Source organism: Triturus cristatus, chromosome 7 (genome assembly GCF_964204655.1).
Source record: "Triturus cristatus chromosome 7, aTriCri1.1, whole genome shotgun sequence".
Taxonomy (NCBI): domain Eukaryota; kingdom Metazoa; phylum Chordata; class Amphibia; order Caudata; family Salamandridae; genus Triturus; species Triturus cristatus.
Genome location: NC_140590.1, coordinates 1,060,183,363 through 1,060,207,401, shown reverse-complemented (window position 1 = coordinate 1,060,207,401; position 24,039 = coordinate 1,060,183,363). Strand labels below are relative to the sequence as shown.

At 43.1% G+C, this 24,039-nt stretch overlaps 1 protein-coding gene across 3 annotated transcripts in view; it reads right to left on the bottom strand.

The window, feature by feature from the left end:
• Nucleotides 1-24,039, bottom strand: part of NR3C1 (nuclear receptor subfamily 3 group C member 1) — a 514,836-nt gene that overhangs the window by 25,672 nt on the left and 465,125 nt on the right. For all 3 annotated transcript variants that reach the window (XM_085618126.1, XM_085618127.1, XM_085618125.1), the window contains exon 7: nt 2,758-2,888. In XM_085618126.1, coding sequence (XP_085474252.1) covers nt 2,758-2,888 — 131 coding nt within the window. The remainder of the gene's footprint in view (nt 1-2,757; nt 2,889-24,039) is intronic.

Sequence of the window (24,039 nt, the reverse complement as noted above, 5' to 3'; positions counted from 1 at the left end):
AGGCTTATGGAGCAACCCAAGCATTCCTGTATTCTCGCATGACTTTTTACGACACAGTGGACCAACTCAAGTCTGCAGATGGTGGGCTAATGTGCAACAGAACATACCCACTCGTTCGAAGTCTTAGGGGGTGATTACTATAGCGGGCGGATCGCCACCGTCCGCATTGGCGGTGGCGATCCGCCCGCAAAAAGTCACCGCCCGCAACCCATTTCCCCCGCCTGTTTTCCACCAGTAGGGAATCCGCCCGATTGCCTACCAGGCGGAAAAGCACAGCAATATGGCGGCGGTACCTTGCAGATACCGCCATCCATATTACTCTAATGGCAGAGATGTGTCTTTCCATAGCAGAGACTCCGCCATGGAAAGGCATGCGTTTTTTTATTTGGGGGCTCGTTGCGGGCCCCCAGGGTGTTGGGGGGTACCTTTGGTATCCCCCTGCATTTGCATGCACAAGGTGGCAGGCACCGCGCGGTGCCTGCCACGTTGTGCATGCAAATGCGCAACATGCATTTCTGACATTGCGGAGGGTGCTGCTGAAAGCACCGCCCGCCGCAATGTCAGGAATGCGGGATGCGCCCGCCAGTATGGCGGGGGCATCTTAATGCCTAATGCGGGACCGCAGCATACATAGCGGGCGGTCCCATTTCCCAGGCCTATGGCGGGCGGACAAAGTCCGTACGCCAAACTAATGAGCCCCTTAGTCTCCAGTCATTCTATTCTCCATAAAGCAATTTTTAAATATATTCCGATGTGACAATATTTTACATAACAACGTGCTAATAATTTAAATTTGTTTAGTAGACTTATGATCCAGTTATTCAGGGGCCCTAACAAGGAAGGTTCAATTGCAGTCTCATATAAATTAATGATGAAAGGGTCAACGAGATGATCACACACCCTTCACTCTTAGATGGTCGGGCAAGATTAGTAAGGATGTTAATACAGGCACTATAAGATACACTATCAATGTTTAAATATCTCAGGATTAAAACACATCATTACAAAGTAATTCAAGAAACATATTTTACATTTAAAAGATTTTTTGAGTGAGGCCTCACAAAAGTTCAATTGGCTTTCGGTGTGGCTTTTTGACAGCTTACACAATACATATCTTTCTCACAGGTCATAAAATACATTGTTGGAAATAGGTATGTTGTGAAATTTCTAAATTAACCGAGGTCCTAGTTGCTCCTACTACTGAATCTGTTATATTTTGTTTTGTCCATAACAGTATATTCAGAATATTCTGGTATTGTCTACTTTATGATATTGACTTTCTATTGCTGGGTCATGGTTATACCCAGATGCTACAACATCTTTTCATTGGTGGTCACAACTTTCTATTCATGTGTTTTAAAGATGTCTGTAATCCCCAAAAAAAGCAGCTCAGACAGATATGGAGCCCTAATGTTGGTAGGCCAGTTGACTTGGTAGTCAATAAAATATAAATGATACACTTTTATATATAATTCTAACTTTTTTTGCGTTTTCCTTTTACTCTACTGCTATATAAGCTATGAGGACTCTTCGAAGTATTCAGGATATCTATTTGTATTGAAATGTATCCTCTTGTGTCTATGTACTATTTTTCTCTATTAAAAAAGCAGAGAGAAAAAAACGTGGATAGGCACCATCCCGTGCAAAGCAAGAAGGATAAAGGCAATGGCGTGAAGGGAGGTACTAACTGATACTCTAGGAAGGAAGAAAAACATGTAAAACTACAACTTCCAGCAGGGTAAATGCTAACAATACTTGCTCCAGCCGTTCTGGCGAGTTGCAGTATGAATACGATTTCCAGTTTTAATTCACGTGGTTGGCAACATGGTTGTATGCATGTGGTTGGTTTTTCTTGCACTCTGTCCCGAGGGTTTGAAGCCTGCTAAAGCTGTAAGTATTGGGAGCCAAATGGGAAAGGACAAGTGAGATTGAGCTCCCTTTAAACTTGGAGATAACGAGACGAGTAGGAGGCTTGTAGTATTTAAAAAAAAGGTCACAAAAACTAATGTCAGTGTCAGATCCCAAACTCTGAGACGAACCTATGGTAGTACAAGGAACTCTCTGAATATTATCTGAGCCTGCAGTATAGGTAAAATCAAGCATGTATTCGTTTCCATATCACTTGCAATTCCAGATTATTCAGCAAAACTGGGGAATATGAAATAAGAGTGGTATTTCAGTAAATATGTGTAGTTAAGATAACTCTAACACAGACATCTCATCATTAATCGGTTGCTTGATGAGAAGGATACAGTATACATATATTATGCTTATCTAGTGAGATAGCCAAGGGGAATCCAGTGCCAGAGAGCAACAATGCCATTGGACGTGGCAGGCTGTTTCCCCTAAAGGTGGCCAATGCCTCTTACTTTGTGTTTTCACAGACCTGCAAACTTAACTACAGATAGGCAGAGCCTGATACGACAAACCCAATACGAGACATGATTTGAGTGTGGTTTCTTCAGTGATTTTTCTTCAGAGTATCGAGCAATGGCGATATGATGGTCGGCTACTGTTTTTTATGGAATTGTGATGTAGGAACTCTAATCTTGAGCTACAGGGACAGTGGCCATTGCATTACTTCGGAAATGTCCTGATGAGCCACCCATTTAAATCAAGTGTAATTAAATGGCTTTGCTTTTCGTGTACAATAAAATATTTTTTTCAACGTTGTGTCTCTATAACAGAAGAAACAATACACACATTACTGCTTGCATGATAGGCAACTGAATAAATAATAAACAAACATCCACCTACTTGTACAGAGGAGCATCAAGGCTTTCATGCAGAGATATTCATCATATGAAACTTGGAGGCGTGCCAGCTCATTAGCAACTTTCAGCATTTCTTGATACTGTTCTTGCATGTAGGGTGCATACATTCGATCCCTAAAGAAAACGCACAAAATTACAGTGTAAAGTAGGATATAACATTCTGACCTATAAGATCAGAGGAAGACATTTTTTGAGAAAGTTAGCTACGTGCATGCATTTAAATTATCCACAAACAATAAAAACATTTTTGACTGGAGGAGTGAAAAATGACAACGAGCAAGTCACTGGCTTGTGAAGTCGGTTCTTTTGAGGGCACAGCCTGTTGATAGGGGATCACCACCGTTCTTCTACCAGAAACACAGTTCTTTATTCAGCCCTCCAGTCCTTATTGAGGCCGTTCCCAAGCTCAAAATGTCAAGAGTAGCTTGCATCCTTTTGTTTGCCTCTCTCACATGCAGCCATTTAAATGTGAATAATAGCCCAGGGAATGGCTACCTGATGGACATTTAATTTGATTGTAATTTGTTTTGTGTTCCTTAGCAGTGGTAAGCGATTTGTGAAAGTGGTGGAATGTACTACCTATCCCAAATTGCAGCAAGCGACTGAAGCGTGCAAGCTTAACTTCCTTCCGGATGTTCAAAAAGGGGGTAGGTCCTCATTCGAACATTTTGAAAAAATTGGGCTAAATAATGCCTTCTACAACACAATTTTCAAATAAATATGCAGAGAGACATTCTTTCTGAAATTCACTTGGGAAATAATTAATTACTTTCATGATTTGCCATGTAAGCAAGCCTGACCCTACCCGGGACAGTTGCATGCTCACATACCCCAAGATAGGTTTGAGAAGTGTGGCAAAAAGGAGCTTTTTAGTACTGTTTTTTTCCTAATAATGTTTCAAAAGCCCTAAATGATGCATACAGTTCAGAAAATGAAACTATACATAGAACTATTCATTTTTTATAGACTCCTACACTTCTTATTTCATTTCCCTCCAGCTCTATCCAAATAAATTGTCAAACATGTCATGACTGAGAATCTCCGTGGATACAGCATGGTGGGAAATTGGAAAAAATACACTACACTAATTTGGCAAGCTCAGGCATAGCAGAGCTAGGTAGTATCTTATCACCCTCTCATGAAGTGGACATCCACACTATAGCAAGAAATAACTATTACGCAAGGGTTTGTTTTGAACAAAGAACAGGTATCTTGATGTGATGGTTGGCTACAATAGGGCAGAAATTACTGCAACCATGCACAGGCAAGCATCATAGCAGGGATGTGAACATTCATCTAATGGGTAGCAACAATTTACTAGTAATTGCTAACACTATGCGAGTATTGGCATCTTATCAGGACTGTGCATCATGCCATGGGTTCCTCTACATGTTGAATCGAACTACCACAACTATGGCATGGTTTTATTTTTTGTAGGGTCTGGTATCAAGCCTTTAATAACCTCCATTTGCCCTCATTAAGCCGTGCCCAACGTAATATTAGGCGAGATTGTAATGCTGCGGGCTCCCACAAGTTGCATCATTATACCAATGTCAATATTTTACAAAGGGTGAACATCATGCAATGGATACCTGCAAGTTGCCAAGAAATGCCATCATTAAGCACACATACACTCATGGAGACACACAACATTCAAGACTATATTTTAATACTTCGGGCCCCCTGCCGCTGCCACCCCGAATCGAGCTGGTGTCCCAACTCCCGTTCAGGACTAGCTGCCTAGCGTCTATTTCTCAACAAGGCCCTTTGGCATTAACTACAGGGTGATTGAATGCGCAGGTCAAGGCTGGATTCTGCATGATACAGGCCTCCCAGTGCTTGAGCCACCCTGATTAGTGAAGAACACTGCTCAGCTGTGTAGCAGAGTAGAACTTTGTCATCAGCAGCACCTGCCCAGCAGTGTGCAGCTACCAATACAACAAGCCAGCCCTGCTGCTCCTGTGCATCAATACTCTCTTTGGCCAAGGAGGAGTTCCCGCACTTAAAGATATACAATTGAGAAGAGCTAGAATGGAGTACGGAATCATTTAAAGCAGACTTATTTGAATTTAGGATCACGTTTATTCAACCACCAGTAGCTAGAAGCAACAGCTGTGTACACAGCAGGCAAGTGGTATTTTCAATATATGATGAAAAGGTACATGGAGGAGTGCTGGAAAACTGCCCTCTGAGGGTCAATATGGGAGTGTTGCCTTTTTTTCTGAATCCTGTTTTTGCTGCTGTAGAACTGTGCATTTTACCTCTGCTAGCCAGTGGTAAAGAGCCTGTGTTCCCCCATTCAATATGATGAAATTGTTACACCCTTAATTGGCATTTTTAACTTGCCTTTAAGTCCCTAGTATGTTGTACAGAGCCTGCAAAATAAATGTCAGCAGTGGGCTGCATCACCCATTGTGCCACTCACTGCATTGACAGGGCAAACCACACTGCAGACCTGCCACATGCAGCACAGATGTGCAAGTTTAAACTGCAAATTCAACCTGTCAAAATAATCCCTTTTGAAAGGCATAACTCTTCCTTTTAAGTATTATTAAGTCACCCCTCTGTAGGACAGGGCAGAGTGCATGGTATTTAAAAGTAAGACATGTAGAAATGTAATGTTAAACATGTCCGTATAGTGAAAAAGCCCTAAAAGTTATTTGTACTGTGGCACGTTTGACTGCTCCATTGGAAGGCATTTGAATACAATATTAAGTTTAATAAAGGTTATCTCTGGCTAGAAAACAAACAAAACAAGTTTTGGACTTCATGAAATATTCATTACAAGGCCAAATCACTGGTGAAGTTAGATTTGTTACAAATATTTCAGGAAGACAACTTTTAGAAATGTACCTTTGCCCTGCATTAAGTTCCGTACTCTAAATCTGCATTTTGCTCTCCAACTTCTGCTAGCCAGTAATTAGCATTCAAATAGGTGTAAATGAGGTGTGAACGTGCTCCAAGGACCAAACAGTAGGCAATGGCAGATATGAACCACCTTAACCTGACAGAATATGTAGGGTGGGGCTGTGAGGCTCTTTCTTTGACATTAAATTGTCAAATCCTGCTTGAATATCACATTCTCCTTGACAGGTCAGCAGGGGTTCTTCATTTGACACTTTGGACGCACTACAAGAGGGCCCCCCGCCTCCCCATTGCAGGCAAATGTTAGTTGACACTTTGGCAGGCCCTTCGTTTTCCACTGCCCCACCGCTCCCTGGCCGCCAGGCCCCAATCACAGTGGGCCTCTTTTTGATACAGTGTCATAGCTTGTATGACAGGCCTGCTGGGCGTACATATGTTATTTGAGAGGGAAACAGGATGCCAAGGCAATTTGTGTATCCACTGTCTGCTTGCTGAAAACACAGCTTTTGTTGTACCAGATATCTATCTCTGAGGTTGCTGTGGGTACACAGCCTGCCTAAAGTGGATTTTAGTGGTATATGTGGGAGAACACTAGGATTACCACAGTACATTCTACACACACAAAGCCCAGCTCTCAGGGCCTAAGTTCAGTGTGGTTGAAGACTTCGGCCATCCTGAAGATGCCAAAGTAGGTATGGTTAGCACTGGAAACTTCTACCCCATTGGCCAGGATGTGTCCAGGGGTCTCCCTCTTGTACCCCAGGTTAAGAAGTGAACTCCAAGGGTCATAAGGCTAAACTCCTGTTAAAGCTACCGGTGCAAAACAAGCTATAAGAGGCCTTTTCCTGCAACTGCCCAGCTGACTAGTGGCAACTGGACCTCGACTGGATCCTCCTGTGGGGCTCTGGCTGCCACCCTGCAAGTCTCCAAGTGCCTCCTCTAAGGTCCTGGGGGCTTCAGCAGTGTAGTCCGTTGATGGGCTGGGACTTAAGGGACTAAAGTCAGGCGGTAAAGTCTTTAACCAGAATGGACCTGGTTAGTATATCTGATGCACAGTCTATCGCAATCAGTGTCAAATTGCGCCTAGGTCCCGGCCTACTGTAACCCACTGACTATCATTGGCAATTAAAACTTTACAAATTCATATCTTCGGTTCCCCTTATTGGAATGTTGTCATTTTGATGCCATTTTGTTAATTAAAATGTTACTCTATTTTTTTCTAATTCGTTTTAGATTTTTTTTATCGTTTTGCATTTCGACTTTATTACGGTTTCAGTAAAGCATAAATACTTTACACATTGCCTCTATGTTTATCTGTCTGCTCTCTGCAATAGGTACCGGGGGTTGGTCTCAGGGGACTAATATAAGTAAATATTTAGTGACTTTATTGGTTCACACTGACAAGGATTGTGATTATTACTTGAGGTGGATACTTACCCTCTCCTTAACTAATAATCCAATTTCTTACAAGGTTTCTTATAATAATGCCGCAGCTAAGCCCAAAGCTCGTGGCTTCAAGACTATCTGATCATGACAGTCTCTCTAGCTTAGCACTGTTGACATCTATTCCTAGTGTACATCCAAGTGACTGGGTCTTACCTATACATTCTATAACAAGGCTTCTTTAAAGTAACTTCATCAAAGGGAGCTATTTTTGATGACCTGTGTTACAAAGCCCTTTGCCCAGAGACACTGCCTCAAATTGTACTGAGTCAATCAAATTTCTCTAAAAGACTATTAAGTCACATGTAAAGATCATCAGTAAATTTCCAATAGGGCTTTGGTAAGGGTCAGTCATAGGGCTGACATACCACTCAAAAGTGGGTTCAGATTCAGCCATGTAAGGTTAGTAACTGATCAACTGGTAGCACAATTTAATGATTTAATGTTATTCACATAAAATGCCTCTGAAAGATTCAGTGAGTTAAAGGAAATTAATTCATATGTCAGTTGCATCTGTAAGGGTGGTGAAATTGGGGTAAAGTCAAATTGTGAAAATCAAATTGAGTCTAGTCTTTGTGGGGCAACTACCTTTACCATCTAATCTGATCCCTGGGTGAAGGTGCAGTTTGTTAATTTTCCAAGCTCTAGTTTAGCGGGTAACAAAAACTTTAAGACTAGCCAGTGCTTCATTTGTAAACTAATAATTGCCAGCGCCCAAATTCATTTCAGAAGCCGTCTGGCGCCATTGCCGATAGATGGGGTTGTCTAATACTGAGGCTGTCTAGCCTTGATTTCACATCATACCTCTTTCATCGACCAACATACTCTCCCTGCCCCTTTATCTCAATCTTGGACATTCTTTTTCATCCTTGCTTTCTCGCATGTCTCAGTGCCTAATTTAAGCAGGTGGTTTCCAGTGCTCGGCATCAGCACTTAATTGTCAACACCAGTGCTTGTGATAGTCTGCCACAAGTTGCCCCATCTGGCTAATTTAGAGATGACCACAACAATAGTAAATTATGAATTCAATATACATACAAAAAATACTATTATCTGCCACCCTAGCCATTTTATAGCTTTGGGTGCCCGAAATAGTCTGAATTGTCACACTTGTAGGTGTGTGATGGTTAGTAGCTGTGTTGTTACTATCATGGGCAGCATAGTAGGGGCAGCGTTTGGTGCAAGCTGCAGTGGCCTCCCGACAAGAGCCCTAGCACTTATATTTTTACAAATTAAGCACTGCTGTCAGTGTTTTTCCATCTTTGCCTTCCTCCTTCTCTGCCCTTTTGCTGACTTTCTTTCTTTTGTTCCCGGTCAAAGTTGGAGATGGTTAATATAAAAAAGTCTTGGTCACCAAAGAGTGCCGATGGACCTAACCTGCAGCCATCTGCAGAAATTAACCCCTTGCCTGCTCATGACGGAACCACTCCGTCATAAGCCACGGACGCCGTGTGCTCATGACGGAGTGGTTCCGTCATGCTGCGGCTGTTGCGGCCGCTCCGCCCACTTGCATTATTCGCCCGCACAGGCGGGGAATCAGCGCCGCGTGGGCGGATTCGTGACGGAACCACTCCGTCATGAGCACACCGCGCCCGTGGCTCTGACGGAGTGGTTCCGTCACGAGCATGGCGGCGCCGTGCTCACCCCGAACCCCCCAGCGCCGCGGCAAAATTCATGCCGCGGTGAAGGGGTTATGCACTCAGGTTGTGATTGACAACAAATCTGCCCAGTGAATGTAATTGTTAGGGAGGGGCACTGAAATGAATTGCGCAAAGATTCAACAAGGGGAGCTGGTAGTGTGTCAAGAACTATTATACAGTGTCTTAGGGTTCAAGAACATTGGGATGGCAGACTGCGATGCTGATGATAACAGGACTCTATTCTGGTCACAGGAGACTTTTCTTGAGTGCTGGGGAAGTGTGAAAAGGATGATGAGGTTGTAATGATTATTGTAATCATTGTTATTCCACTTACAGGTAACCTCTTGCCGACTGTCATGTAAGGCAGCAACAAAGACCTCCACTTCTGTATGTCTTGGACATGTTTCTGTATGATGCCCCAGCCGTGGTTCAGGGTCATTTCTGTTTCCACAGTTTTCCTCCAGATGTTCTTTTCTTTGAGTGCTCTTCTTCCATTTGCCTTCTAGAGTCAGTGGAGGGCGGTTCTTGTGATGTAGTCTTGCTCTATTCTGATAGTGTGTTCTATCCATTTCATTTTTTCCTTACAGTGATGGTGCCCATGTTCTCTTGCTTGCATCTGGTGAGCAGTTCCTAGTTGGAGATGGTTCACGGACAGAAAATGTGCAAGATTCTTATCAGGTTACTTGTGTGGAAGACTGACAGTTTAGTGATGTTGCTTTTTGTCACCCACCAGCATTCTGATCCATTCAAGCATGAGGACAGAACTCAGCTCTGCTACAGCCTCATCTTGGTGTTGAGATAGCCTCTACACCATTTTCAGCATGCTGAAGGCATTCCTGGCCTTGTTCGGTGTGCTCATGATGTCACTACCTGCCTCTGCATAAGGTCTGATATTTGTGCCTAAGTAGGTAAACTCTTTGGCTATAGCTAGATCCTCTTAATCCACCTTGATTGGTGAAGGATTTGGGATATTGAGTGGCATGGCTTCTGTGTTGATCTTCAGGCCCATTTGCTGTGCATAGATGTGGCAAGGAGTCTTTTCCTTCATTTGCTGGTGTGTGTGTGTGTGTGAGAGAGAGAGAGAGAGAGAGAGAACATGGCTGGGTCAACCGCATAGTCAAGGTCCTCCAGTGCAGAGAATAAGGTTCATCTGATGCCTTTTGCTTGGTCTTTTGTTGTGTGTTGCATCACCCACTTGATGACGAGGTTAAAGAGCAATACTGACATCATGTATCCCTGTCAAACACTGGTCTTGATTTCGCAGCTATGCTATCTCCCACCTTGCAGATAAACAGATAGCCTATATGGTGGCTGTTAAATGTACCAGCATTTGAAAAAATCTGATGAGAAAAAATGATGCATGTCCTGAGAATCGGAGTGTAAGCTGTGGATCCATTATGGAGACAGTAATTATGAAAGGGCTTATTAACAGAGGACTGCATAACAACAGCTGCTTACTTCAGTACAGGTATATGGTTTAAGCAGTATGCTGCTGCCAATTCTCCGTAATGAAGGGAGTATGCAAAAAAGCACTATCGCAGTCTGAACAACCAAGGAGTATTAAAGGAATAATACAACCTGTCAGACACTAGAACTATGCCAAGCCTTGGTAACACTATTTAAGTAGAGTCTCAAATGAATTTCAACAAATAGGCATATGCAGAAAGTGGTCTCTGCTGATCTACAGCAATCTGAAATGAAACTTACTGAGCTCATCTCAATAGCACGAAATAGAGCAATCTAGGAATATTTATTTAGCCTTGATGATTGGCAGTCATGGTTGACATGAGGAATGTGTACTAACACTGACTTGGGTTAAACCTCCTTTTTTGTTGCTGCAAACTGTCTGTTTTTCCGAAGCGGTAGGCAAGTATGTCAAACCACTCCATTAATCAATACAACAAACGAAAACGCATGATCACTTTCATGGATGCTCTTCACTTTATTTTACATTTGAAGAGTTGTTAGATTATTCTGCAAGTCTGGCCTATACACTGTAGGGGTGTCTTTTTATTTTAAAATTTGCTACACAAAATGTCTATCTACTGAACTGCATCTAAAATATACCTGAGTCTAGGATCATCCAATACACCCATGTGCTCCTTTGTGCACAGTCTTACCCATGCCCCATTGTTCTACATCCCTTATTCTATCCACTCTTTCATCCAATCCTCCTCTTGCCACATCAGGTCCCCCTACTGCACACGCCAGCCTTGGTTCTAATTGTGTCCACCCACGAATGCTCCATATGTACCTGCCTGCTTCCCCTTCCCTGGATCAGAAAGCAGAGAGCATCTTAATTCCTTGGTGTTTCACCTGCGCAGCAAAGGCTGCCTTTTCCAACAATCACACACTTTGCTTTTACAAGGAAAGTCTACAAAGCAGCACTCAACCGTCTTTCCAGGATTTCTGATAGCAGTGGATAATGATCAAGACCCTTATCTGGCCCACAGGAGGCTCTCAGTGTGGATCACTAGGTAAGCTGCTGAGTTATCTGGACAGCCAATTTCTGGAAGAGTGTATGCCTGGACATGCGGTGTTGTTCAGATTGAGAGAAGTCTCAAAGTACACATCCCCCTCGGGGTCAATTTAATATCCATAGAGGTTGCTGTCAGAAATGAGGTAATTAATTTGGGAGATGGAGCACTCCTACCAACTAAATAAACCCACTCTGGTTAGATCAAAACACATTTCTCAGAGAATTTCTGCTCAACCCAATAGCTATGGCACAAGCACAAAGCAATCCCCAGAGAAGTAAAGAACACAACAAAATAAAATTCTCAAACCAATTTAGAAAAATAAAGAAATTTTAATGTGCAAAAAGACACAAAGATCATTAAAATAGGTTATGGGAAACAGGAAATATGTTTTTTAAAGTTTTAAGGCAACTAGTTCCCAGAAAAAGTCAAGCATTGTAGAAAAACTGTGTGCGGTGGACTGGGACCTAGGCATAATGTCAGGCTGAACACAATGCAGCTGAGCTCGGATACACTAAGCGGGTTGTTCCGGTCAAAGGTATTACCTTCAGACTTTGTCTGCAACAGCTGCAAAAGCTTCTTTTAGTCAGTACTGAAGCCCCTAGCTACTCAATGTAGGCTTCTGGGCACCAGGCTCTCTTGGAGTCATGAATCTTCCGGCTTTTTGTGTCATTGATGGAGGTAAACACGAGGCCAAACACTTGTCCCTTGGCAAGTAGTTCAAGTTCATGGGTGCCAGTTGGATTGATCAGGGGTCACTGAGTCCTTCTTCCAGGAGGAGTCAGAAGTCCAGATTCTTCTTCTAGTAGGGCCTTCTTCAGATGAAGTCTTTCTAGATCCAGCAATGTTCTGTGGAGGTGGTGGTGGAGGTGCCAGTCCTGTGCACTAACCAGTGACTGGGGGAATTCTACTATCCAATCCTAACAATTTTCTTGTAGTCTTCCCACCTCCTTTTGCAGCACTTCGTCTCTGCCTCAATATAACATTAATCAAGAGTGACTGTTTTAAGATGGCTGGACCTAGCTGCCAACAGGCAGGCCAGTCTTCAGCTTCTTGGCCACTCCCCTACCAGATCGGGTCAAAACATGCCTTCCTTCCTAATGTGACTAGAACCTAACTGTCTGAGAGGGTCCAATAGATGAACAGGAGAAACAAACTCTAGCATCTCCTAGTAAAAAGTGCCAAAATTACCCTATTGTTCTGCCAGCTGTTACTGTCCACTCCCAGATAACCTATCCATGCTATGTGGTCAGCAGTAACACCCATTAGCCTTTCCTGGGCCCTGCGGCAAGCCATTATCCTCTGAGTCAGAATTGTCAACTCTGGCTCAGATAGCCCAAAGTACAATTAAAAAGCTACTTTTCTGCTTAAGTTAAAAAAACAAAAATCTATCTTCACCGTTAAGTCAGATTTTAACAACTAATCAGGAAATAACTTTGACACATTAGTAGAGGTATACAATAAATATTTAAATCCCACCTAGGCTTACAGAGTGAATTAACATTTGTGTTTTATTTTACTGTAAGGGCACACTACCTTACATACATAGTGTGCCCTATTCTTCTATATTATCACCCTGCCCTGTGGGCCTATAAGGAACACTTTAGGGGTGATTATATATATGATGAAATCTTTTTCTACATGGCAAAGGCATTTTTCCCTGCCATGTGTCACTGCAGTGTATCTAAAAGGTAGCCTAGCCAGAGCACAGTCAGTGGTGCTCCTAGCAGAAACATGTCTGAAATACAAGTGGGTGGTGCAACACAGACTACAGCCCACGAATGACACTTAACTTTCCATGCTATAGGGTCCCTTAAGGGCACCATTCACAAGGGACTTCAAAGGACGTTAAATAAGCTAAATAGGGAGTTCCAATGTACAGCAAGTTTTAGAGCATAAGCACAGGCATTGGAATACTGTTTAACAATGGTAATGTGCGCAGAATTATAAAGCAAGTAAATCTAGACATGGACAAAGCGGGGGACCATGACAAAAAATAGGTAAATTCTCACAGTGGCACAGTATCGCAGCAGTTTGTTCTCTATGTGTTCTGCAGACTTTGGGGTGTGGGCTGCTCGGGGTGTGTTCAGTAGCATTTGTGTGATCCAATGCCCTTTGGGGTGACTGCACAAAGCTGCTGCACCTTTGCAGAATGATGTGACGTGCTGTAGAAGCTGTGAGGGCCATAATGCAGGAGGGGTGGGAGGTGTTGTGGGCTGATGAACTGCACTGGCAAAACTTTATTAGGGCTTCTGTGTTACACCGTGTGGGTACTGAGGTAGGACATTTGTACTCCAGTAAAGCTTTATTCAAGCTCCCGCATTAGCGGGAGTGACAGTGGGTGCTGCCAGCCAGACTGGAGTGCACAAGTGGACCTGTTTGGCGTCATAATAATGCAGTGGAGAGAGTTTCAGAATACCATGGCTTGGGTGCACCTTGAAGAACTGTGTACTGCCCAGTGTTTTTTGTTGAGTGGAGTGCAGCTCCAATGTAGTCTCTTCTGCATACAGGATTCCTTAGACTCTTACTTGAAGAAGTCTATGCGCTCGTGTAGAGCTGAGGGCACCTTGAGGTTGGGAATTGTATGAACTAGTGTAGCACTGTGCTCGCTGCAGTGCAAACGTGGCATGGAGCACCACTATTGAAACAGACGTCATATGGTGCTTTCATGTGTTGTGCCAAAAAGCGTCTGTTAACTTCTTGCTGCAAATTAAAATACATGCACATGTCCAACCAGCAAGGCTCAGTGGAAACGTCCATTCCCCATCATCATCTTGTGAATTTTTCTTCATCGCCTAAATACTCAGCAGTACTTAACGGCCAAACCTGAATCACCCTCAATCTCCTTGGCTACAGATTCAGATTTTACTGCTGTTTTTAATTAATCATATTAATTAATCAATTAATTAAATATTAATTTAATTAATCATATGCACTTTGCTTTCTCATTTAAAACGCACTGCCCAGGCAATAGCAGGGAGGTAGACAATAGACACAGCAATAAAACACCATCACCAGATTACCCAGAAAAGGCTGTAACAGTGGGTGAAGGTAAATTTGGTAATACGTTATACACATTATCACAGTGCAGGATAACACAAGGTAATATAATAAATCTATCATACTAACTGGCTAAAGCTCCATGTAACTCCACAAATATACTACATCACACCAAGTGCTGCATAATGCTACAAAACCAGCTACAGAACCAAATGAATGTACAAAACCCCATGCAGCCAGTACTGTAGCCATGAAGATGGAAATGTATCGCTCTCCAACCACAAAAATGGAACTCTGTGGAAACCACTAAACCCACCTACTCAGTACTCACACTATGAATACAGGACCAAGTGATATACAGGAGGAAAAGTGTGGCTCTTATCAGCAGATATAGTAATTTTAAGCCTGTTAAATCCACCAACAGATTATTATTTGGAGTCTACAAAAACACAAGAGATGCTGCAGATGTCAATGGGTTGTTCTTCAGAGCAACTAAGATGTTCAACAGAACAAAGCAGACCCCCTTCCCCCCCCCCCACAACCGACAGGACACATCCATACTACCAAAATAGTGTTAAGGGCCAAGCAGATGCCAATAGGTTTCCTTTTACAGCAAATTCATGTAATCAGAATACACTCGACCCATTAACACTGTACTCTCATACTATCCACATGTGCCCATATTACACAGCACTAAACACTGCTACAGTATTAACAGAGTAGTGCCAACTCTGTGGGACAGGCTTGCAAGCACACTAGAGCAGTGCACTTTTCAACATCACTAAATGCATACAGACAACTTAGCTGTTACAACACAACCTAGAAAGTAAATGCAGCACTACGTACCTCAACACTCACTGCTAAACTCAACCAGAATTGGAACAATCCATCAACTGTATCTCTACACACTGCACAGCCAGCATACTATTACCCACTAAACACTTAAACGGCTCTCCCATGCTACCAATACAGCAGCAAAGATCTTACCAAAAGCACACCATCACTCTTCACACCCATTAACCCCTTAAGTGCCAAGGCTTTAACCCGGACAGCCTATTTGTTTAATGTTTGGGACACTAAACATTTAGGTAGGCTTTTAAAACAGATTTTCCAGTAAAGGTATCCAGGCCAAATTGGTGTCCTTTTGTCATCACATCTTGGGGATTCTAAAGGTGCCAATTATGTGTTGATTCTCGTGTAGGGAACCATGAAAATAACCAACATAAACCACAAGTTTGTTTTTGTTGGAAAAAAAGTGCTATGCAAGAAAGTGTATGTTTTTCTAAAAGATGGAATCAAAAATAGGTTTCCTGTCCCAAGACCACCATATTTCTAGCTTTCAGGAAGAAGCAGAGTTGTAAAAGAAAACCAGTTTTACCACAGTTTCTGCATTTTTCAAACTGGTAGTCCACTTTCCTATTTACACTTTCAACATACTAAGCGTTTGTGGTGGAAACAGGTGCGAAACCGATGGGTGAATTCGGAAAGCTGTACATTTCTGAAAACTAGACAAAACTGAAAATTCGGCAAGGGGTCGTTTGTGCAGATTGCGCATGATTTTCCAAAAGGAAACTAATTGTTGAAATCAAAAAATAAAGAAAATAGGTAGGAAAAACAGCAAATACAGCAATTGATGACAATGTTTTCATCTGTGATTTCTGCCTCAATGGCAGATTTTCAAAATGACATACTGTTATGTCCATTAGACTTTCTTAGTTGCAGGGATAGATTTGTTGTTTGTCCAAAAACACATGATACAGGAGCCGACAACTGAACAGTAGCGTGCAATGAGTTGTCATTGTGTAATAAACATGCACCAATTCAGATGGTAAAATGTAATGACTGATATAAGGGTATGACGGAAACGTCAAAAAATGTAAAAACATTGTTCCTTGGTGTCTAGTTCGCTCCCTCCACTCCCACTCCCCCAGTGGCTGCTCATAGCAATTAAACACCCTCTAGCCATCCATGGGGGGTTGGGGGGAGGGTGAACAGAAAGACTATCATGGGCTGCTCCCTACCCTCAAATAAAAGCAAAACAACTCATTTCCTGCTGTCTAGTGGGTTTTCTGCCCTCTCCCTCAGGAGCATATTTGTGGTAAACACCTTCTATTGGTCCCTGAGAATGGGCAGACAGACTGTTGTGTTCGGGGGAGAAGAAGCAAAGGCACATGCCTGGCGAAGATATTCCCACTGCAAGAAAACATCCCTGGTGTCTAGTGGGGATGATCCTACTTGGGGATTGCATGTCCAGTGCACGCCCTAAACAAGAATCCACTAGGGAGAGAGAGCGTTAGAAAGGGGACATGGCCCCCTTTCTATCACTGCCTCTCCCACATTGATCAATGCTTGCAGGGAGGGGAAACGTTATGCCTCCCAGAAGCGATTAAAACGGAAAGCAGACAATGCCATTATCAAGGTCTGATTTCACTTTTGTTTTGACGTGAAATCAGTACATTGTTCGTGGAGGCATTATGGCAAAGGAAATAATAATTAAACTTGGGTTCGAGGGAAGCTGTTTCCTCGCATCCTGACTTTGTTTTTAAAAAAGAAAATGCTTCCGACTTAAAAACCTGAAGCATTTTCTTTTTCACAGCTGAGGACAACCTGCTGATGTCCCCCTGAATACGCGGGTAGTATGGTGGACGTCAAAGGTGGTTGCTGTCAGCACTTCAGGAGGTAAGTAGATACAGTAGACAAACTGCTTCAAAACTGTCATGCAACCAGCACAGTACCCAGACTATACATATGGTAATGTGCTGCTTTTCACATCAATTAAAAAAATTCAGAAGAACTCAACACACCCACCAGAACAATACTATCATGCACCTGTCCCACTGCCAAGGGTCATAAAGTCGGTAAAGTTCTGATTCCCAAAAACAAATGTCAAACTCAACAAAACATGGCAAATGCATCAACATCACCTTCACATGACAAAGCACTAAGGGTCACACAGATTGAACTTGCCACTTTTCAACATTATCAAAAAAGCAGCTAAGCCACACTGGCTTCATTTAACAGGTTAACAGCCCTCGGAGAGAATTGGTTTTTAACCATTTGACTTCTGTGGACCCCCACTGAATCACTAGTGAAAGCTAGAGACCCCACACTAAGCACCTTCTACAACTTAAACGTTGAGATGATACATAAAAATACAGAACCAAGTATACAAATACGGAAATAATTTAATTAATTCACAAACAAAAAAATATACAAAAATCTAAATTTTAATGGGAAGTTAGAGCTTTTAAAAATGCCGTTTTATTTCTAAAAGATTAAATATGCTATACTCCAGCATAGCACTGTCTTTTTTTTACTCCTGATGCATGCTCTGTATTTATCGGTATGTATCAGTACTTCAGATGGGGTCAACAATCTTCCATAGTAGATTCTGTGTGCTGATAGCACGAATCAAGCTAATGATACCAATTTAATTTTTAGTCACCAATTTCAAATTTCTTTATATTTACAGTGCGTTTGAAAATGAAAAATGTTGCTTATAGAAAAAAAAATATATATATATATATATTCACTGAAAAAACCATAGGTTTCACACATGTTATAGTTAGCTGGAAATTTTACTGATAAAAAACCAATGAAATTCCCCCGTTATAGTTACTGTAGGCAACTATAACTCACGCGACCGCAATCCTCTGCTGATGCTAATACTGTATTTAGACACTTATTTGCCCATGTCTTCTTCCATTAAATTTTAGCTATACATATATTACAAATATTTTTTTTTCATAAAGACACATATGTCATCAGCAGAGGATTACGGTCGCGTGAGTTATAGTTGCCTACAGTAACTATAACGGGGGAATTTCATTGGTTTTTTATCAGTAAAATTTCCAGCTAACTATAACATGTGTGAAACCTATGGTTTTTTCAGTGAATTTGTACGGTTTTTTAAATGCTAAGTTACTTTACGCCATTTGTGGCGTGCGCGCCCACTTAACGCAGTTCGTTCCATGCGCGCACGGTGCGCTTCGCGCACCGTGCGCGCACAGTGAGCACGCGGTGCGCTTCGCGCACCGCGTGCCCACATTACGCTAGATGGGCCATGAACGCACGATGCGCTTCGCGCACCGTGCGCACAAAGTGAGCACGCGGTGCGCTTCGCGCACCGCGTGCCCACATTACGCTAGATGGGCCATGAACGCACGATGCGCTTCGCGCACCGTGCGCACATGGAGGACATATGATGAGCAAACTCTTAAATCTGCTTTTCATTTATTTATTTTTATTTTTTTTACCGTACGCTTACCGTAAGCTTACGGTACGCGTACCCCGTGATTTTTTTTAAAATCAATAAATGTTTTTTTTGTACTTTTCTGTCCTTCTTTGACCCCCTTACAAATGTTAGGGGGTCTGTAACTCTCCTCATTGCCCCCTTTCCTTGTTTTCTCTGTTTTTTTTCTGAGTGAAACACACAAAATGGCGGCCGCCGCTTCCTGGTTTCGGCCGATTCGAATGTTTACTAAGATCTAAGAGCCAATCAGAATCGCGCTCGCGCACGCCATGTTTCTTCCGTACGCTTACCGTAAGCTTACCGTACGCGTACCCCGTGATTTTTTTAAAAAATCAATAAATGTTTGTTTTGTACTTTACAGTCCTTCTTTGACCCCCTCACAAATGTAAGGGGGTCTGTAACTCTCCTCATTGCCCCCTTTTCTTGTTTTCACTCTTTTTTTTTCAGAGTGAAACACAGAAAATGGCGGCCGCCGCTTCCTGGTTTCGGCCGATTCGAATGTTTACTAAGATCTAAGAGCCAATCAGAATCGCGCTCGCGCACGCCACCGTACGCTTACCGTAAGCGTACGGTAAGCGTACCGTAAGCGGGCTCAGATATATATATTGATTTAAAGGCTATTTTCTCAGAATCTACTGAACAGATTTACACCAAACCTACAAAAGGCACTTCCTTGACCTAGGGACTACCTCTCTGCCAAATTTTGAGTAATTCTGTTCAGCCGTTCGGGCTGTAGCTCGTTCTAAAGGTCCTATGGAAAAATGCATGGGAAAAACGCGTTTTGGGACCCCCCTTTTATCTCAGCCCCCGCTTGACGGATCCCCCCGAGACTTTCAGGGTAGGAGCGGAGCGTAGCGCCCCACCTATTTTGAGAAATTCGCGAGGATTCGTCGACCGGCGCCAAAGTTATTCAAAATAGAATGTTGAGGTTTTCCTATGGAAACGTGGTCCTAACTATAACTACCTACTGGCGACCGCCAGTAGGATATATATATATATATATATATATATATATATATATATATATTTAATTCCGACCCATCTTACCCAGAAGCGAGGCATTTCAAGTCTGAACACAACAACAATTTGAATTGCCTCAGATACTTTGTAATAGATGCAGTACAGATAAACAAAAGAGGAGGCAATTGTGAAAAAATGCTTCAGCAATTGGAGTCCAAATACATTTTAGAATTAGATACTAAGTCCCCTTCTATAAGATATCTTGTATATACATATGGTGCACTATTTCTGCTGTTTTCCCATATAAGAGTTTCCTATATACTAATATCCTGACCATCCCTTCGTATCTTTATATATATATATATATTTATATATATATATATATATATATATATATATATATATATATATCCCACGATTGCTTCAGCAAATTGAGGCCGCTCACCACAGCAGGTAAAAGAACATCTTTATTTCACAGAAACAGGCAGCTTCCGATCCCGTCTTGGAAACCCTCGGCCTGACGCGTTTCAGAGTCTCTTAACTCTTTCTTCAGATGCCATCAGCGCATTCGTAAAACTGCTTGCAACACTGCAAAGGGTACTTTCGCCAGCGTGCAGGTGCTGGCTGAGTGACCGCCCTCTCGATTTGGAGCAACGCGTTCTTCCTGCTACCTTTGGTGTGTGCATAAAACTGCTACGCGTGGCCCCCCAGTGCCCTACATAGGGGTAATTTTTACATTGGGGAGAGAGGAGGCAGAATTCATTCTGCCTTTTAAGGGGGACAAACGAAGGACTTTACCTGCTGTAGAGCTGCAGCGGCGAGGGAGCACCGTCCAACACTGTTTGGTGGCATCAATTGATGTTTTGGAAGTCCCGTCACTGCATTGGGCTCCATAGGTGAACTCCAATGCCCAGAATGCAGTGCAGCAGCAGGAGAAGCGCGAGGTGCCTTGCAGCTGTGAGGCATAGGAGGAGCCAGTGATCACGTGATGGGGTGTGATCATTTTTTTGAACAACAGAATGGCAGATCTCCTGAAACATTGAGGACACTGAAATGGGGCACTGATGAAAGCTAATTGAAGCTGAAACGCGTCTGCCTAGCGTTTCAGGGACCTTTGGATTGCCAGCGCTTTAACACCAATAAAGCCTTTTGTTTGATCCCCGGAGCTGTTGTCACACTCTCTTCGTCTAGGAGAGAGACTGGTAGTGATATTTTCGCCAGCGTGCAGGTGCTGGCTGAGTGACCGCCCTCTCGATTTGGAGCAACGCGTTCTTCCTGCTACCTTTGGTGTGTGCATAAAACTGCTACGCGTGGCCCCCCTAGTGCCCTACATAGGGGTAATTTTTACATTGGGGAGAGAGGAGGCAGAATTCATTCTGCCTTTTAAGGGGGACAAACGAAGGACTTTACCTGCTGTAGAGCTGCAGCGGCGAGGGAGCACCGTCCAACACTGTTTGGTGGCATCAATTGATGTTTTGGAAGTCCCGTCACTGCATTGGGCTCCATAGGTGAACTCCAATGCCCAGAATGCAGTGCAGCAGCAGGAGAAGCGCGAGGTGCCTTGCAGCTGTGAGGCATAGGAGGAGCCAGTGATCACGTGATGGGGTGTGATCATTTTTTTGAACAACAGAATGGCAGATCTCCTGAAACATTGAGGACACTGAAATGGGGCACTGATGAAAGCTAATTGAAGCTGAAACGCGTCTGCCTAGCGTTTCAGGGACCTTTGGATTGCCAGCGCTTTAACACCAATAAAGCCTTTTGTTTGATCCCCGGAGCTGTTGTCACACTCTCTTCGTCTAGGAGAGAGACTGGTAGTGATATTTTCGCCAGCGTGCAGGTGCTGGCTGAGTGACCGCCCTCTCGATTTGGAGCAACGCGTTCTTCCTGCTACCTTTGGTGTGTGCATAAAACTGCTACGCGTGGCCCCCCCAGTGCCCTACATAGGGGTAATTTTTACATTGGGGAGAGAGGAGGCAGAATTCATTCTGCCTTTTAAGGGGGACAAACGAAGGACTTTACCTGCTGTAGAGCTGCAGCGGCGAGGGAGCACCGTCCAACACTGTTTGGTGGCATCATTTGATGTTTTGGAAGTCCCGTCACTGCATTGGGCTCCATAGGTGAACTCCAATGCCCAGAATGCAGTGCAGCAGCAGGAGAAGTGCGAGGTGCCTTGCAGCTGTGAGGCATAGGAGGAGCCAGTGATCACGTGATGGGGTGTGATCATTTTTTTGAACAACAGAATGGCAGATCTCCTGAAACATTGAGGACACTGAAATGGGGCACTGATGAAAGCTAATTGAAGCTGAAACGCGTCTGCCTAGCGTTTCAGGGACCTTTGGATTGCCAGCGCTTTAACACCAATAAAGCCTTTTGTTTGATCCCCGGAGCGGTTGTCACACTCTCTTCGTCTAGGAGAGAGACTGGTAGTGATATATATATATATATATATATATATATATATATATATATATATTACCTACTGGCGGTCGCCAGTAGGTAGTTATAGTTAGGACCCCTTTTCCATAGGAAATCCGCAACATTCTATTTGGAATAACTTTGGCGCCGGTCGACGAATGTTCGCGAATTTCTCAAAATAGGTGGGGCGCTACGCTCCGCTCCTACCCTGAAAGTCTCGGGGGGATTTGTCAAGCGGGGGCTGAGATAAAAGGGGGGTCCCAAAACGCGTTTTTCCCATGCATTTTTCCATAGGACCTTTAGACAGGGCTACAGCCCGAACGGCTGAACAGAATTACTAGAAATTTGGCAGAGAGATAGTCCCCAGGTCAAGGAAGTGCCTTTTGTAGGTCTGGTGTAAATCTGTTCAGTAGATTCTGAGAAAATAGCCTTTAAATCAATATATATATATATATAAGCGCGCAGAGTGCGCGCTGGGTGCGCGCACCTCGCCGTGCGCGAGCGCAATTCTGATTGGTTGTTAGATCTTAGTAAACATTCGAATCGGTGGAAATCAGGAAGCGGCGGCCGCCATTTTGTCAATCCCATAAAGAGGGGGTGATAAACAAAGGGGGAGAACTTGAAAAGGGGGCAGAGTGGGTAGAAATAGACCCAGTAGGCATTGTAAGGGGGTTAAAGTAGGACCTTGTAGGGAAAAAAAAAAGGTTAATATTTTGTAAAAAAATATCGCCGAGTGCGCGCACCCAGCGCGCACCCGAAAAAAAACTTAAAAAAAATAAAAATAAAAAAAAAAAAAGGAATTAAAGCGAGTGGGGTTTTGAGGTTTGTACTTCTGTACAATCACATTTTCAATTTTTAATTGTAGTCTCTCAAAAAAAAAAAATTTAAAAAAACATGGGTGCGCGCAGGGTGCCCGCACCTCAAAAAAATTTCAAAAAAAAATTCTAAAAAAAAAATTTGTTTGATTAAGTTTATAAGTGGCTCTTAAAAGAGCCCTTGAGTTAATGGAGGGAAACAGGAAGAGAAAAACGCAAAAAAAGAAAAAACATCTATGGCCTAGTGCACGTATGCGCATCAAATTTTCTCTGAAGGAGATCAAGACTGGTCTCCCCCACAGCAATAAGAGAACCGCAATCAGTGCACCGTGTAGACAACCTCGCCAAACAAGGTGGACCAACAAGAGGTAAAGAAACAGGTGAAGGCACCATCGCAGCTGAAGTGCTCGCCTGAGCTGCCGAAGATGTGCTCGGTTGAGCTGCTGCAGATGTCGTCGGCTGAGCAGGTGGAGGGTTTTCTCCAGAAGCTCGACGATAAGATACTGGATGCATTTTGTAAACATGTCTCAACATAGTGTGAATGCTAAAAGAATATTTCTTGTTAGGATTCCCACGAGATAAGACTTTTTTACAAAGTACACATGTAACTTTCGGTGCATTTACCTTTTTCTCATTCTCTGGAAAAGTGAAAAACTGCCATATAAAGCTGTCTTTCTGCTTCCTGTTCCTCTGCCTCTCAAGAGTGTCCTGCTCACTGTCTGAAGTAGGTTGCTGTTCAGCCATTGTCTCTCAACAACAGAATAGCTCCTTCTCCAAAGGAATCAGAACTAATAATGAGGGGAGTAGGTGTGGTTTGGGAAGAATCTGGAACAGAAAGTACTTCAAACCAATCAAAAGTGAAGATTCTTGATCACATGACTTGCCATGAGGGGATTGGGTGTGGTATTGATACAATTAGAAACTGAAAGTAATGATAACCAATAAGAAATACTGTTTTATTATGTATAAACCCGAGGTGCGCGCACTGCGCAAGCTCCGTGCGCGCACCCCGCGATGACGTATGCACGAACGCGTAAACGCGAAGGTGCATACGTCATATACGCGTACCTAGCGCGCATACGTTGAACACGCGTATACGCGACCGTTATTGCGCATAATTTTAGCGTATGCGGAAGTAAACCGCGTCGAGGGCGTAGGACGCATGCGTACGTACGAACGCATACGTACTGGGTGCGCGCTCCCAGCGCGCACCATTAAGTATATTTGCGTACGTAAATAACGTACGCCGGAATTCATAAAATAGTACTAGGTGCGCGCTCAGAGCGCGCACCCCAAGAATTTATAAAAAAAAAAAAAGTGGACATAAAAAATTAAATAAAAAAAAATATCCAAATTGAATTTTTAAAAAAAATAATTTATAAAAAAATACAGATA